Source organism: Pelecanus crispus, chromosome 1 (genome assembly GCF_030463565.1).
Source record: "Pelecanus crispus isolate bPelCri1 chromosome 1, bPelCri1.pri, whole genome shotgun sequence".
Classification (NCBI taxonomy): domain Eukaryota; kingdom Metazoa; phylum Chordata; class Aves; order Pelecaniformes; family Pelecanidae; genus Pelecanus; species Pelecanus crispus.
This window is the reverse complement of record NC_134643.1, coordinates 16,747,582-16,765,127: the sequence shown is the minus strand read 5'-3', so window position 1 is coordinate 16,765,127 and position 17,546 is coordinate 16,747,582. Positions and strand designations below refer to the sequence as shown.

General features: G+C 45.1%; 1 protein-coding gene across 2 annotated transcripts; it reads right to left on the bottom strand.

The window, feature by feature from the left end:
* Positions 1–5,868: 5,868 nt before the first annotated feature.
* On the bottom strand, positions 5,869–16,673 carry CBLL1 (Cbl proto-oncogene like 1). 2 transcript variants are annotated; one of them, XM_075714606.1, is made up of 6 exons: positions 16,632–16,673; positions 13,664–13,831; positions 13,219–13,319; positions 12,888–12,971; positions 11,992–12,065; positions 5,869–11,426 (listed from the first exon to the last, which is right to left on the bottom strand). In XM_075714606.1, exons 1-6 carry the CDS (start codon positions 16,642–16,644, stop codon positions 10,385–10,387), a joined length of 1,482 nt encoding a protein of 493 aa, XP_075570721.1. In that variant the 5' UTR covers positions 16,645–16,673; the 3' UTR covers positions 5,869–10,384. The 2 variants fall into 2 exon arrangements, with proteins under 2 accessions (XP_075570721.1, XP_075570728.1); XM_075714613.1 differs by having other exon boundaries at positions 13,219–13,316.
* Positions 16,674–17,546: the final 873 nt, after the last annotated feature.

Here is a 17,546-nt window from a genome sequence, read left to right as displayed (position 1 = left end):
GTTTGTAATCAGTGAGCACTGGGATGTGTCCCCCAGAGAGCGGACAGACACTCGAGCCCCAGAACGTGGCTTGGGAGGAGCTGTGGGTGTGGAGCTGCCAGGTGGGCAGGCTGAATTGCCCAGGTCTCTTGGACAGATGCACAGAGGACTTTAACTTAAAGAGTCTACTCCGATACTCTAGTCTGCACAGCCATGATGTACAACTGCCATCAATTAACTCCTGCTGGAAGTCTAAGGCTTGAAGATGAACTATGTCACACCTTTCAGAGAAAAAAGCCCCAAACCCCAAAAGTGACAGAATTTTTAATTTAGCATAGTAAGTGCTGGAGGTATAAAAATCTTCAGCCCAAATGAAAATGGAACCATTCCCGGAGTCTGAAAGAGATAGCAGTCTGAAATCACAAGAGTTTTTAGTTTTCAAGCCTAGTTTTGACTTTCAACCGAGCTGGGGTGACCAGAACGGCGCATTTGGACTTGTATTTAAGAAGGGCTGAAGGGAAGGAGAAAGTGCTCTGGGTAAACAAGGACCACAATTTTTGTCTCTATAGCATGCAGGACTTCAAAACAAGATTTGAAGGAAAACCAGACGGGAATAAATGGGGAGAAATGCAGCTTGATTTTATAAAAGGTACACATACACATGCCATGTTCACCTGGCACCTTCATTTAGAAAACCAAGCTTCCGAAGGGAAATGCCGTAGATGTCACCTCTGTGGACCTGAGCAAAGCCTTCCGTGCCATGCCAATGGGCAATTCTTTATGCCATTGGAGAAGATGGGATTCGTAAAGGCACTGAAAGACGAAGATGGATTATGCTAAAGAGGAGATGACAACTAGGACCTCTGAAAGGGAATTACCAGGGTGGAGGGAGCACTGACCTGTTAAATATTTTCTTTCTTTTTTTTTAAACAAAAATCTGGAGTTGTCTGATGAAGTCTGCTAACGAAATGAAGCTGGAAGATAATATTAAAGCGAGGAGGCTTTGAATACAGAAAGAATGAGGTGACCTTGAAGGCTGAGGTAAGGGAAGTTCAGCATTCAGAAAACACTCTCATGCATTTGCAGATGAATAACAAGCTGCGGTTCTGCCGTGGGTGATCATGTGCCCGAAATGGCGCGGGAGAGGCAGCCGTGGGTGGTAATCACAGCGATTACAGACTGCTTTCTACAGACCTCGGATGGATGGTGGGCAGTTGTACTAGCCTGCTGCTCTTCTGAGCAGGCCACAGCAGACCTGCTAAGTCAGGTACGCATCACGTGCCAGACAACCAGCACAACAGTACCTGAGAACAGGTACAACCAGGACATCACTGAATTGCCTAATGCAGTCTTCCAAAAAACCATAGATTGTATCAGAACAGATTTTCCCAGCAGAATGAGGAAGATCACTACTGCACAACACACGGGACAGTTCACTCTAAATACTCTGAACTTCAGGACTGAGCCCTACAGTTGAGGAAAGATGAAGTCAAACTGCAATTAATGAGGAAAATTGCTATAAGGAACTTTGTGGAATGGAGAGCCTGTATCTAAGGACTGGCAAAAAAAGATATAGATACATCAGGGATTTAACCTAAGGCTATGCAAGATAAAAAATAATCATAGAATCATTTAGGTTTGAAAAGACCTTTAAGATCATCCAGTCCAACCATTAACCTAACACTACCAAGTCCACCACTAAACCAGTAAAGGGTAGAGTAGCAGTTTCATGTTTCCTGGCTTGGTGGCTGGATTATTGTTAATGAAAGTAAAAACTAGGAATCATTAAGGTTGGAAAGAACCTCTAAGATCATCAGTCCAACCATCAACCCAACACCACCATGTCCACTAAACCATGTCCCAAAGTGCCACATCTACATGTTTTGTGAACACCTCCAGGGATGGTGACTCCACCACCTCTCTGGGCAGCCTGGTCCAATGCTTGACTACTCTTTCCATGAAGAAATTTTTCCTAATATCCGGTCTAAACCTCCCCTGACGCAACTTGAGGCCATTTCCTCTCGTCCTATCGCTAACTACTTGGGAGAAGAGACCAACACCCACCTCACTACAACCTCCTTTCAGGGAGTTGTAGAGAGCGATAAGGTCTCCCCTCAGCCTTCTCTTCTCCAGGCTAAACAACCCCAGTTCCCTCAGCCGCTCCTCATAAGCCTTGTGCTCCAGACCCTTCACCAGCTTCGTTGCCCTTCTCTGGACACGCTCCAGCACCTCAATGTCTTTCTTGTAGTGAGGGGCCCAAAACTGGACACAGTATTCCAGGTGCGGCCTCACCAGTGCCAAGTACAGGGGGACAATCACCTCCCTGCTCCTGCTGGCCACACTATTCCTGATACAAGCCAGGATGCCGTTGGCCTTCTTGGCCCCCTGGGCACACTGCCGCCTCATGTTCAGCCGGCTGTTGACCAACACCCCCAGGTCCTTTTCCACCAGGCAGCTTTCCAGCCACTCTTCCCCAAGCCTGTAGCATTGCATGGGGTTGTTGTTACCTAAGTGCAGGACCCAGCACTTGGCCTTGTTAAACCTCATACAGTTGGCCTCAGCCCATCGGTCCAGCCTGTCCAGGTCCCTCTGCAGGGCCTTCCTACCCTCCAGCAGATCGACACTCCCACCCAGTTTGGTGTCATCTGCAAACTTACTGAAGGTGCACTCAATCCCCTCATCCAGATCATTGATAAAGATATTAAACAAGGCTGGCCCCAAAACAGAGCCCTGGGGAACACTGGTCGTGACCGGCCGCCAACCGGATTTAACTCCATTCACCACTACTCTCTGGGCTCGGCCACCCAACCAGTTTTTTGCCCAGTGAAGACTACGCCCATCCAAGCCATGAGCTGCCAGCTTCCTAAGGAGAATTCTATGGGAGACGGTGTCAAAGGCTTTGCTAAAGTCCAGGTAGATGACATCCACAGCCTTTCCTTCATCCACCAGGTGGGTCACCAGGTCATAGAAGGAGATCAGGTTGGTCAAGCAGGACCTGCCTTTCATGAACCCATGCTGGCTGGGCCCGATCCCCTGGCTGACCTGCACGTGCCTGTTGAGTTCACTCAATAAGAACCGCTCCATAATGTTTCCCGGCACTGAGGTCAAGCTGACAGGCCTGTAGTTCCCCGGATCCTCCTTCCAGCCATTCTTGTAGATGGGCGTCACGTTGACAAGCTTCCAGTCATCAGGGACCTCCCCTGTTAACCAGGACTGCTGATAGATGATGGAAAGTGGCTTGGCGAGCTCCTCTGCCAGCTCCCTCAATACTCTCAGGTGGATCCCATCTGGCCCCATAGACTTGTGAGCATCCAGGTGGTGTAGCAGGTCATTAACTGCTTCCTCCTGGACTATGAGGACTCCATTCCGGTCCCCGTCCCTGTCTTCCAGCTCAGGGGGCTGAAAACCCTGGGGATGAATGGTCTGGCTATTAAAGACAGAGGCAAAGAAGGCATTAAGTACCTCAGCCTTTTCCTCATCCTTGGTGACAATGTTCCCCCCCACATCCAGCAAAGGATGGAGATCCTCCTTGGCTCTCTTTTTATTGTTGATGTACTTGTAAAAACATTTTTTATTATCTTTTACAACAGTGGCCAGATTGAGTTCTAGCTGGGCTTTCGCTTTTCTAATTTCCTCTCTGCATGTCCTAACAAGATCCCTGTACTCCTCCTGAGTTGCCCACCCTTCTTCCAAAGGCGGTAGACTCTCCTTTTTTCCCTGAGTCCCCGCAAAAGCTCCCTGTTCAGCCAGGCCGGTCGTTTTCCCCGCCGGTTGGTCTTACGGCATGCGGGGACAGCCCGCTCCTGCGCCCTTAAGACTTCCTTCTTGAAGAAGGCCCAGCCTTCCTGGACCCCTTTGCCCTTCAGGACTGCCTCCCAAGGGACTTTCCCAACCAGCGTCCTGAACAGGCCAAAGTCTGCCCTCCAGAAGCCCATGGTAACAGTTTTGCTGCCCCTCCTCCTTACCTCACTAATATTGTCCTATGAGAAAAAAAAGAGAACTAAACTGGCCAATCATAAACATAAGCTAGATATTAGAAGATGGTTCCTAATTTTTACAATAGTGAGATTCTGAAACATCCTTTCCAGTTAGCATAAGAGGAGCAAAAAACCTGAACTACTTTTAAGATGAGGCTTAACATATTTATGGAAAACATGATACTACATCATACCAGCGGAATCTGGACTTTCTGACTCGGGCTGTTCCTCCCAGTCCTGTGCTCACGTGCACCTGTACAGGCTCAGGCAAACATCCCTAGCAAAAGCAAGTCATTCTGGTGAAGTACCACATACTGCACTTCAACACCATATTGGATTTACTGACAGGCTTCAGGTTAAGAAAAAAATATTCTTTTCTAAGTTGCACTCCTCGGAACAATTCAATACTAATGACTCTTCTGATACAGCACAGTGCCCCAGAGCATAAATACCCCTTCCAAAACTATTTGCCATTTCTTAAATGGACAGGAGGCCTACATAGCCTTAACCAGAGCTCTGCACTCCCATGTCACACATCCCTACCAGCTACTTGTCATCGTCTTATATCACCCTACGCCTTATTTTTTTGACAACAGCAGCATTGTATTTCTGATGTGTTACACAATTTCCCCCTCTGGGTACTGGTTATTTCTGCATTCAACTCTCTGTTACTCTAATACTAACATTTCTCTGGGCAGTTTATCCTCATGCAGACTGTAGCACGCACATCTTGCTCTGTTGTGGGATATTGTGGTGATGCAGATTTAGTGGCTTATTCTTGAGACAGGCACCTTTGGAAACCGAGATATTTATTGATCCTCCATTGGGCACTGTTGCTGCTCGGTTAGAGCAATACCATATGCTGCTTTTTAACATTTTACTCAATAATAAGCTAAAAGGCAGATTTCATACCTGCTTTCTTTTTGGAGAGCTGACAGATATGGTGTCAATTCATCACATATCCTGAGCCTACCTCTCCTCAGCACAGTGCAGATCCTTGGTAACTAAATAACAGGCATTTTACAGCCAGCAAGAGGGATGGAAAATACAGAAGCCGTGGAGCCTGTGATGCTCAAGCCTACTCTCAAGCCTTGTTTTCACGTTGCAGTGGAGATGAGATTGCCTGTGTGAAATACAGAGACAAAAAATTCAAAGGTCTTTGGCCCAATGGAAAAAGCATTATAACATACAAGACTGTACTTTTCTCAATTTCAGACTAAGTTTCTATTAAGAAAGAAGTTTCCTTAAGCACTTCTTTACTGGAAAATAAACGCTGCTCACAGTTCTCTATTCCTCGTCCCTGTGCTGAATGTGGATAGCTCTCTTTTCTCACTCTTCTTTACGTCTCTGCTCCCTTCTGCTTCCTAAGAAAATGCCTGAAAGTTTACCTGATCCAGAAATGGCAAAGAACAAGTGCAGGAACTCGCATTTGTACTTATGTGATTTTATTTGGGGTAGGAAATAATTCACCATAAATTATCTTGGAGCTGTGTTCAAGCATTGGTTTTCACAAATAAAAGTGAAGAAAACGCTTGTCAACTGACACATTTACATCTATTTAAAATTACACATTCTGGGTTTTTTTTAAGCAGTTAAGCTGAAGTTCTTTTGTGAAACATTACTACATAAAAACGGAAACATTCCTGACCACTTGCATACGTTATCACTCTTTCCATTAAGAGAAATGCATTACAATCAGTCCTACTAGCACTTGAGAATCACTTGCATTCTATTACCGAAACGAATGATAGAAGTTTCAAGGTGACTGAGCTAATTTGTCAGCTTCCTGCTGCTATCCCACCCACATCTTTCTGGACATATGTTGGACTTCTTAATTTTTTAATCTCTTTTACTCACGAACGGAGTCAAAACTGAAAACAATTTAAAAAAAAAAAAAACCAACAAGAAATTAATGCCCCATATTTACAGAACAAGAAGATACAATTCAGAGTAGGAAAAGCTTCTAAAGTCGTTCTGTCTTACAGCTAACTCAAGACTAAAAGGAGCTTTAAACTTCATTACTCTCAGTCACATTGCCCAAACAAATGCAGCTAGTTCAGTTTACAAACTGGTCAGTATGAACCACTAGTGTGAATATAACATACCTGAATACCGTGAAGAGCCTCACAGTTGTGAGGGCACCATTACTAGATAAAGATGATTTAACAACTGCTAAGAACTGGTTTTAACACCATAAAATAAAAACCAGGGGAAATACAACTTGTGTAATACTGACATTTCCTTTGGAAATGTAGTCAGGATGAAAATGAATATAAACCTCATGTATTTCTCTGCTCCATTGGACCCTGTGGTGTCATGTATATGAGCAGGAAACGTTCAAACCTATCTCCCAGACATTCAATATTACGTTGCGACTGCAACCCGCTGTGCTCCTCCAGTTTCCCGGGCTCGGCAGCACCTCCCGACGCGCCCCTGCGCGTGCTTTTGTCAGCAACACGGCAACGCGTGCAGAGAGAAACAACACAAAATCAGACGCAAGTTGTACAGAGCAGAAAACATTTTAAGAACAGAGGTGTGTTCAGACTCGATCCACAGAGAAAGTGTATCCACAAATGTGCTTTTGAGAACACTTGACTTCACATAATACAGGAGACGTTTTTTCTCTCTAGCCATGCTCCCAAACTCTAACATGGAATGAATATGAATTGCTTCCACATTAGTTTTTAACAAACAGAATTTGACACTCTTTTGAGAACAGTAAGTGATAAGAAGTGGAAACTCCATCCAGTACGGTTTTCTAATTCTCTTGGATCAGATTTAAAAAAAAAATTAACATTTTTCATTTTTCTTTTTTCAAAGGCAAGAAAAATATCATTTCACACATCTAGGTAACCAATCTTTATGTTAGTAGTATTTTAAAAAAAACCCACCAAACAAAAAGCACCTGTTCAAGTAATTGGCCTGCTTGTTGTAAAGTATGCATGGTTGCAGGCAATTCTTTAAGCAAAGTTACAGATGGAATCGAAGATAAAGTGTAAGGAGACAAGCATCTAAACCACAGATGTTTTCAGGCCGTCTGCTGGTGTCCTTTCATTCATTCCACGGTGGACACAAACCATCATGAAACCCCTTTTCATTCCCTTATGTGACACTATTAGAGGAACCTACGATGGCTGACAAATTTAAATGGTGTCAGAGTTCTTTTCAAACCTTGAGATCTGCTCGGCAATGCCTCGGGAGGGAGATTACTGCCACAGACAGGGCTATTTATTCAAAATAAATATAATTGATTCAATTCAAATGTTTGTCTTTACAGGAAGACATAAGTAGGAATCCAAAGAATTTGCAAGTACATCTCACCATTTCCAAGACTGTCAATTATACAATTAAATACAATATATGGCATTCTGAACTTCACACTGAAACAATCAGGTATTTTGCAAAAAAACCCCAGCCAACCAACTGAACAAAAAAACCCAACCCCAAAACATGCCCAAACCCCCATAAACAAATTAAAAAGACTGTTAACATAAGTTTTCAACCAATGCAGACATTTTTAAACTTTTTAAATACGAAAGCTTCAACAGTAACCTTTGTTACATAGGTATACTTAAGACTTCATAAATTAAAAACCAGATTTAGGTCCTCCTATACAAGCAGGACACAGAAATTTGACCCAAGTCCAAGTCCTGCCTACATAAGATGACTTTTCAGTAAGTCCTCTATCACAAAGACTTTTGGTCCATGGTCACCGAACAATTCAAGGGATCCCACTGATTTTTTGGGCAACACATCATTGTCTATATGACGTAAGTCACCTTTGTCTCAAATATAAACAGAAAATAATTCTCGCACATTCTCTGCAGTGACATACATTTATCTTTTGTGCTTTTTGATAGAGCAAAGGCTGCTGTTTTCCCTTAACCAATTCAACTGCCTCAGCATCTTCAGAAAAGCACTTTACGAAGAACTTCAAGAAGAATAGCAGTGGACCCAGAATTACTAAGTTTGAACCCTTCATCTGTTTCACAACAGACTGGGTAACAATTTAACAGAAGTATGCAACCTGACTTATTTCTAAAAACTAGCATGATGGAAGGAGTTGCCTTACTTCCTCATCACCTGCAGCTGACAGGTAACAGCTGATTTCAGAATGTCTTTTTTTCCAAAACAGAGTGCACAGGTGAGGCTGATGCATCCCCCCTGCACAAAAGCCTGCCACATGGCGCCCTCATAAACCTGCACGTGTTACCTTCTCAGCACAAATAAAATGAATCTGGTACCTAGAACCATCACTACGTCTGTTTAAAACAGGCATGTTGGACCTAAGTTTGGCTTTGCAGAGTCAAAGATTATTAATCAGACATGCAGACTTCCTCCCAGATGAAGTTTTATGCTGCAATATAAACGTGCCAAAGCCTACCTCCTACCCAGTAATTTAACAGTGATGAAAGGGGGTCCTTAAAAGTTCCTCAGGTGTTTAAGTTACTGAAACAAAATAATGCTGGCAGAGTCACTTTTGCCTTCATACACCCTGAAACTGCAAATTTTCAACCAACCCCATACCATACCATACTATCACGATCATCCTCTTTTTCTTTGCCAGTGTGTTTGTTTTTCAGAGAAATCAAAACAAAGAACTCTGTCTTAGAAAGAAGCATATTACAGCTAAGCAGACTTTTAATCAGTTGACACTTACTGGCCATTGTATACCCCAGAATTTATTTGTATACCCCAGAACTTATTTGCACATCTCTAAAGAAGTATTTATTTGAAAGGTAGTCTGAAAGATTTGCCTGTGGTCACAAGGAAATCAATGGCAGTCAAGGACAGAGAGTAAATCTAAAGAGCCCTTACTCTGATAATTAAAAATACGCAGTTTAGATGTAAAATTACAAAATTTGGGATGTTGCACTGCCAAAGCTCTTTCATAAATTTAACATTTATGAGGCAGGAAAAAAAGTTTACAAAATAAATAGTAACACTGAGGCTTTAAGATGGTTCAGATTATTCAAGAACAGTAGGAAATTACAAATCTTAGAAAAAACCCAAAGGATTTCTTCATCTAAAAGCACCACTGCTAGAAATGTGGCATTTTGAAAAAAAACCCCAAAGGTTCAGCACTAACATTGATTAGAAATGCAAAGATAAGCACTCCAAACAACAGACAGTACTGTCTCGTTATTGTCCGGTTCTGCTACCAGCTGCACTAAAAAAGAACATTCTCATATTACATTTTTCTTTAAAAGTATGCTTATAAAACATAAATTTTGGGCCAAAACAGACCTGAGGGCCTGCTTATATTGCTACTTTTTTAGAAAAGCAAAACAAAACACCTAATTATTGTCTGTTCAATTAAATCTGCATCACAGAATCGAAACAGATAAAGGATGCGCAGCTTTTTATTTCTTTGTATCTACATACGGGATTTCAGACCACTTCTTTCACATTATCCAAATGGGAAGTTTCCCTACTGTACCTATTAAATAAAGTGACAGAGGCAAACACCACTTCCCTACCAAAAATTATCTGCTTCTCACAGACATGGCAAGCCAATTCACAGCCACTTCCACACAAACATAGCTGTAGGTAAACACAATAGTTTGAATTCAACTCCAGTGAGTAGCGTACATGTAAACAGAACCTTCTGAACCAAAACTAGCCTTAAAACAAACAAAAAAACCCCAAAACTCAATCCCAAAACCCCAAACAAAACCAAACAAAAAACCCCCACCAAAACTCACAATACATTACATGGTTTCATGTCATGCCCAAAGCTGTATTTCTGATAAATTTATCTTGCTGCATAACTTTAAAGAAAAAAAAGAAAGAAAAAGCTGAAATGCAGTATTCTGCATGTCTGATTTCTAGTGCCATGAATTCACCACAGTCTGAATTCATTATATGTAATGGTAACTGGTAGTAGGAGAAATATTAAAGTTCCCTCAATATTTCATTAGGCTGCCCATTTGGAAAGTATTAGTGCCAAAATGGTGTCCCAGAACTATGTTTGTGTTAACTTCATATAAAACCCCACCACTTTTACAACCATATTTCAATTTAATTATTGTACACAGGTTAACAAAAATGTATCACAAGTGAAACTAAACACTGGATTTAACAAAAACAATATTCAGAATGGTACAACACGCGTTCATTTTCTCCAGGAAATAATACTACAAGTGTTCATCTTAGGACAATTTAGCCACACTAGAGACAGAAGTTCTGTTAAAATGCAACCGTAGTCTACTAAGCCACTTATTTTAGCACTACAGAATATTTGAAGTCAGAGTCCTACGGCCAAGGCTTAAAAATCATTTAAGAGTCAAACCCCCAAATGTCTTACAGTCAAAATGACAGTATTTAAAAAAAACCACAGCAAAATAACCCCAAAACAATTAATTAAAAGGCTGTTGTATATAGTTTTATCCTCTTCATAGCGCTCTCTATTGATATAATTGCTCGTATCATTGGTAATAGGGTCTGTATCTGGCTTGATCAGGGTGGTGTGGTCCGGGAAGCGGGGCCTGAGCAGGAGGCCCTTGCATCCTTGGAGGCGGGGGCGGCCCCCTTGGAGCTGGCCATATCCCTGGACTCATTCCCCCAGGCTGTGTGAAAGGGGGACTAAGAGTTCCTTGATCTTCACTGAACTGTGGCAAAGAGTTAGGATTATAGTGATGGGGTGGGGGTGCATTTACATTTACAGGCGGGCCTCCGTGCTGAGGAGGGGGAGGTCCCGGAGGAGGATGATTCATATATGGTGGCATCTGGGCAATTATATGTCCCGGTGGCGGGGTTATTGGAGGAGGAGCAGAGGTCATTGGTGGTGGAGGAGCTTGGCTATACACCATGTGAGGAGTACCTGCTGCCTGGGGAGGATGCTGCAGCGGATGGCTTATTGGTGGAGGTGGTGGTGGGGGCGGTGCGTAATGTTGCTGTGGAGGCATAATATGATGAGGGTGCGATACCACTGGTTGACCCTGGTACTCAGGATGATGATGGGCAGGTGCGGGGGCTGGTGGAGGTGGTTCTCGAGCACCTGAATTCGAATCATCCTGAATAGGGACGGTTATTAAGTTGCTGTGTTTTCTCGTTGAAATGCGGAAGGTGTCCTGACTGACTGGGCGAGGCGGCGGTGGAGCCATCGACATCTCTGCGGGAGGCGCACGAATGTCTTCGTGTGGCTGGTTATAATGCTCATGTGGCACGTGCTGTAAAGGAGGTGGCGGCATCATGATGTGCTGCTTTGGCGGGATGTGGCTCATATGATGTTTCTCAGGTGGCATTATGAAACGCTCAGGAATTTCGGCAGGCGGTGGGGCAATAGGAGGATGTACAGGTTCAATTGGAGGACGAGTAACAGGCTTTCCAGCTCTCATATGACGGTGGTTGATGTGAGCTTGTAAGTCCCTCTGTGACAGGTAAGTTCTCTTGCACCCTTGAACAATGCTACACATGAAGAGAGACCCTCGGACACACTGCTCGATTCGCTGCACAGGTTCATTACAGCTAAATCAGAAAAGAATATTGGCTTATTGTCATCACACAGAGCTCAATCTGCAATTTTTTTTTTTTGTTAAAAATCAACCAGTTTACCGTAATTACCCAAATTAGAACAGACAATTTTTTCCCCGCTGTAGCAATGAAAGAAACATTTCATTGATTTTGAAGTTTATCTAGTTGTTAAGTCTCCAAACACAACTATGAAAGAACATAAAAATTTCATGAGGTGGAAATTTATAAATAGGATCACTCTCCCTCACAAACTCCTGCTGCACATTAAGACTTACCAAGAGTCACACTAAGGAAATTAAACTGCCGTTTATTCCTTTTCAAATTAGAGCAATAACAGGTTATCTACACAAATACTCAAACAGCAAAGTAAACACTGATCCCTTACAATCCCAAAATATGGCACACAAAACTATAATCAAGTGGTGTAGTAGAAAGTACTCTGCTGCCTCTGCTAAATGTACATAAATAAGAACCATGTTAATACAGTATCTGAAATAAGACATTGATTGAAGTTACTTTCCTACATTTCCTTTAATAACAAAATCTTGAGATAACTCACCCTGGACACATCTTGTCTCCCTTTTTCTCATGTAGTATAGCACAGTCATAGCAGAAAACATGCTTGCAAGGTATCTAGAGACAAAAAATAGCTCCGTTAAGACATCATATACAAATATCTATGTAATTTTGCAGAATACAGTTCCTCCCTCCAGCACACATTGTCTAATAACAGAAGTAACAAAGTTACCTATGAGGTGAACGGGCATAGTGGTAGTCTGTAGTTCACAGCATCTTTGCATAGAAACTTTGTAAAAGAGTTTATGCCAAGTTTGGGTTCTTTGGGGGTAGGTTTGTTTGGGTTCGTTAAGAGTTGGCAAAAACGTATAGGCAAAAGTTTAAGTCTTGAACATTTACAGTGACCATTTACAGAACCTGCATATGCAATCTAGTTACACTTGTCTTGCTGGCAAGGAATGAAAGTTTTAAAAGCATTAACTGTCATTAAGTCAGATCCTGAAGCCTGTTACATCACACTTAGAAACCTAAATTAATCTCAGGGATTTTGTTACACTAATTTTAAAGGGACATGAGAGTGAACAGCGCTTTCTAACCTCATTGCAAGTCTTATAAAGATCTTATTTTTAAAGCTAAGTTGTGTAAGGTCAAAACCCACTGAACTTGAAGGCTTTTTGGTTGGTGACAGCGTTTTGATTTTTTGTTCAACATTTTCAAGCTTACTTTATGAATTCAGGGGATAAAGTGAAATCAGCCAGACAGATGGAACGAAAACACTTCAGTAGTGAAGGCCCCTGGTTCCATCCTGATATCCTTCTGCTGTTTATTCAGAGGCCTTCTGAAATCAGTAACCTCGAGAAGCCTCACAGAGAGACAGTAAAACCTAATTTTACCTAAAGGGAAGCCATGACTACATCTTCCACTGATAATTTCACTCACCATGCGTCCATACATTTTGATGGGCAATCCACACTTATCACAGAAATGGACCGGTGTATCATCCTTTTCCCCCAGCAAGTTTATCTGATAGGACAGAGAAGGGGGTGGGAGAACAAATCCAACATCACTAAAGCTTCTCATTTCAATTACCACCAACATACCCATTATTTCTGAATTAGCTGAGAAGGAAGCAAGAACACCACAAACATGAGAAAGCAGAGAATGTATTTTTGGTCAGTCAAAAGTAATGAAAGCACTTTTATTTAAGGTGGTATCTACTGGGACTACCTACAGTTTGGTAAGATTCACGACTTCCCACCCCCAACTTTACCTTATAGTCCCAAAAGATGGGTCCAGGGAATCTCCTTTGATTGCCAAACATTTCACCTCCTTTGCATTCGTATCGTTCCTCTTCGTTATAATCAAATTCTTCTGTGGAAAGAAGAAAGAGAAGAAAGACACGAACCAACCACAACGCTTTCCTAATTGACACCGGCTGCTATTAAAAGCATGCGTCATTCTATACTGCAATCATCAAGAAATGCCACAGCACTTCTAGTCTGCTGGGCCCATTCTACAGACAGGTACAGTCAAAACGGTAAGACAGTCTGTTTTGGGAATGTGCACCATTTAATCCTTACAGTGCAGCAGCACCTGGAAATTTGAAACTTGGACAGAACCTTGGATTCCAAGTCTCCAAGACTGAATAAAGTCTCGAACAATGCTGCAGAATAATACACTTCCCTGCCACAGTGCTAGTATTTATATTAATTTACCTTCATCACCAGCTTGTGCCTTTGAAGGCATCCTGTTCATATTTCTTGGAGTTCGAGGTGCAGGTTTGGTTTTACTGGTCTGTTTTGAGATAAGCTTTATAGGGATTCTTCTACGAACATCAAGACCACCCAATGATCCTGAACTATTTGTTCCTTGCAAATCATTGTCTATGAAAGGAAAAAAAAAAAAGTTTATGTAATTCTTCACTTATCTAATAGTTTCTAAAGAGGCTAAATATTAACAGAAGAGTTTTAAGAAAAATAATTTTTAAAGCTTGTTTTAAGAGTCATACAACATATCAAAGTTTAATCACTGGAAAATAAATACCTTCACATACAATTTCTTCTAGAAGTCAAGTCACAAAATTGTACTGGGAACAACCGTGACTTTAGGTAATCTAGTTCTAAAAATAAAGACATTTTTAAAAGTTAGCTAGTCTGTCATTTCTCCACAACAGGAAAAAAGACATGAATTGTATAGCTCCTCTCACAGCGTGGACAGTACTGAAGAGTCAATTCTTTGTACAACCTTGACAACACAGAATTTCTTATGAGAAAAGATAATTTTTACAATTTATGTAAATTGTTTACTAAAGTTGGAAGGAAACTAGTTTCCATATTAACTCAGCATCTTGACGTATTACTTAGAAGTTTAGCATGAAGTATCACAATAATATTGGTACTTAAGAGTATGTAGTAGTATCCTTGCTAAACTGAAAATTATTGTTCCCCACTACATACAGAATTCTCTTTAACCAGATTTAAATCTGAGTACTAGGCCAAAGGAAGCAAGAAATAGCCTGACACATGCATCAGTAGATACAGGCTCCAAGAGATAATGTAGCAGGGGTACTGCAACAAGCAACACCAATGAAGGGGGTACAACTCCCTCAAGCTTCCAGTGACTCTACCCTAAATCACTGCACAGCATCTCATTCATACAGAAATAAAATTATGTCCTTCACGAATCTACCCAGCCCACTTTCACTTTAATTGAAAATGCGATTTTGCCAGGCGTTTCAAAGCAGGACATGCTCAGCCTCCAAGGGGTGTGCCACAAGCTGTCACACTGCGAGCCTTGCCGTTCCACTTGATGCGGCACTGCAGCCCTGGAATGATCACCGAGGCCCCAAAGGATTACAGCACGGTAGCATCTGGACACTGAAGTCAGGGCCCCATTAGTGTAATTCTGCACAATGCCTCACAAACTACTGTCCCTCAAAGCCTATAACCACCCCACACAACACAAGTAGGAGGAAAAACAAGAAACAAAAGGAAAAAGGGGATCGTTCTAAGTTATTGAGCAGCTACCACCAACTAGGAACTGTGATGAAGTTTCAAATGGGGACTGTGCCCTGACAGTCACTTTACCTCAAAATCAAGAGCCCTCAATTTCCCCTGATAGATCAAATCTATTTATTTATCTTAGCACTGTGGTTGACATGTTTCACTTTAAAAAGCAACATGCAAAAAGGCAAAACCCAGTAAAGCCTGTTTTTACTTTTGCTCATTTGTTGCTTCTGTTTAGGCTGTCGTGTTGGCTAAACAGACGACCCAGTAGACGTACAACTATGACACCAGGCTTCCCCAGAGACTGCTGGTCAAGAACATCAGAGATAATAATGTTAAAGCTGTCTATTTTCCACCTGTTGGGAAAGTCTGTTTTCTACCAGAATACACAAAAACACACCACCACAGACCAGAAAAAGTCTCTCCAGGACCTCAATCTATTTTCAAATAGGGATAACTAAAATAAATTAAAAAAAACCCAACACAAAACCAAAACCAAACAAATTCCATATTATTCAGTCCATTGACCTACCAATAGTAAACAATTAAGTTCTGAGTGTGTCTTCCACATACGTTTGCAAGCTAGGAATATTTACATGAATTAGCTGCTCAACTAATCCAAACTAGCAAGTTTATTAGTCATTCATGTTTCATGGAAGGACAAAAAATTGCAGTCTGTGTAAGCATAACTAGCAGGATTAAGTCCAGAAAAAAAAAAGAAAAACATACCAAAATCGTTAAGACTACTTAAAGAAACCCTAACTGAGGTGATACATCCTCTTAAACTGTCACCTTCATCAACTTTTCTTAAGTTTCATTTTTATATTTCAGTTTTTTAAAAATTCATAAATATAGCTCAAATACTATACCTTATACACATAAATCTATAACGCAACCTTTGCTAAGGGGAAGGAAAAAAACCCGAAAATACCCTAGCAAGAAACCCCACGTCCACTCATCCATTCGTCAGACTACGCCCGCACGCCAACCAGCGAGGTACCAAAGCTACAAAACCAAGCTGAAGCACACGAGGAAGTTTCCTCTCCCGCGCACAACTACGGAACCAAAAGACGCGCTCTCGGCACCCATCTCGGGAAACGCTGCGGGCAAACAAGCGCCCCGCCGCCTCCTCCCCAAGGCTGCGGGCGGCACCCCCCTGCTGCGGGCCGTCGGGCCCCGGCCGCACCGCGCTGCTCAGCGCAAGGCCGCCCGCCCGCCCGCCCCGGCCCGGCCGAGACCGCGCAGCCGGCAGCGCCCGCGCCGGCCCCCTCGGCGCTCGGCAGCCGCCCCGGGGCGGGAGAGGAGAGGGGGCTCCCCCGCGGGGCCGCCCCTCAGGCCGGCGCCGAGCCCCCCGCGGGGCGGGGGCAGGGGCCGAGCGCCGCCGTGCCGGGGGTGGGGGGGGGAGGCGGGGCCGCCGGGCGCCAGCGTCGGAGGGCGCCCGGGGGAGCGCGGGCCCGGCGCTGAGGGCAGAGACCAGGCCCCGCCGCGCGGGCCGCGGGGAACCGCGGCGACCCCGGGCCCCGCCGGCGTTCACCGGGCGCCGGGCCGCGTCCCGCCGCCACCCTGGCGCCGCCCCGCAGCCGGCCGCCCCGCGCGCGGCCCCTCCCCGCCCGGCAGCGCGGAGCGGGCCTGGAGGGGGACGGGTGCGAAGGGGCCTCCCGGCCTCTCCCCGCCTCACCATTGTGGTCCATGATTCGGCGCGGGGCACTGTGGGAGCGGAAGGGCGCGGCCGGAAGCGGAAGCGGCCGGGAGACGCGCGGGGGGGGCGTGAAAAAGTGCGCAGCGGGGAAGCGGTTGCGGTTCGGCGCTCGCTGTGCCCCTGCGGAGCGGCCGGGCGGCCGCGGGGCAGCCAGGGCATGCTGGAGCCCGCGGTGGGGCGGCGCCGCGCCGCGCCGCAGCGGGGCCCTCGCTCCCGACAGGCTCTGCGGGGAGGCCGGCGAGGAAGGCGCGGGTTGCGCAGCGCCCGCCGGGATGGCGGCTGGCGGCCGCTGCCCCTGGGGGGTGTAGTGCTGCCTGCGCCGCGCCTGCGCGCCGCGGGAGGCGGACATGGCGGCGGCGGGCCGGGGCGCCGCCCCCCTGGGAGCGGCGGGCGGCCGGGCCTTCCCGCGGCCTGCCCGGCGGCGGTGCGGGCTCTGCGCGCCCCGGGCAGGCCCGGCGGGCCGCGGGGCGCCGGCGGCTGTGCTGGGCGTCCCCCCCCGGGGCCCGCCCCCGGCTCTGGGGGCTCCTGCCCCGCCGGGAAGCGCTTCCAGCCGCTCTGGGCGGCACTGAGGCGCTCTCGCTTGGGTGGCTGGGGCGATGCCGGGCTTCGGAGGGCCTTGGAGCCGCAGCAGGGAAGAGTGGTTGGGAATGGGGGGCGTGAGGCTGCGGCTGCTTGGAGAGGGTAACATTAAACGCGAGAGGGGCCTCGCTGTGCGGGAGCCGTGGCGGCCCTGCCGGCGGGCTCAGCGGAGGGGGGGCTGCGTGTGCGGGCTTCCGAGAAAATGGGCAAATCTAAACCGGCAGCGGGCTCTCCCAGCTGCTAATGGTCAGCCTTACTTTTTACCGGGGAAACGGCGGATGCCTGACAGTCGGGGCTATGGAAATGCCAGTGACT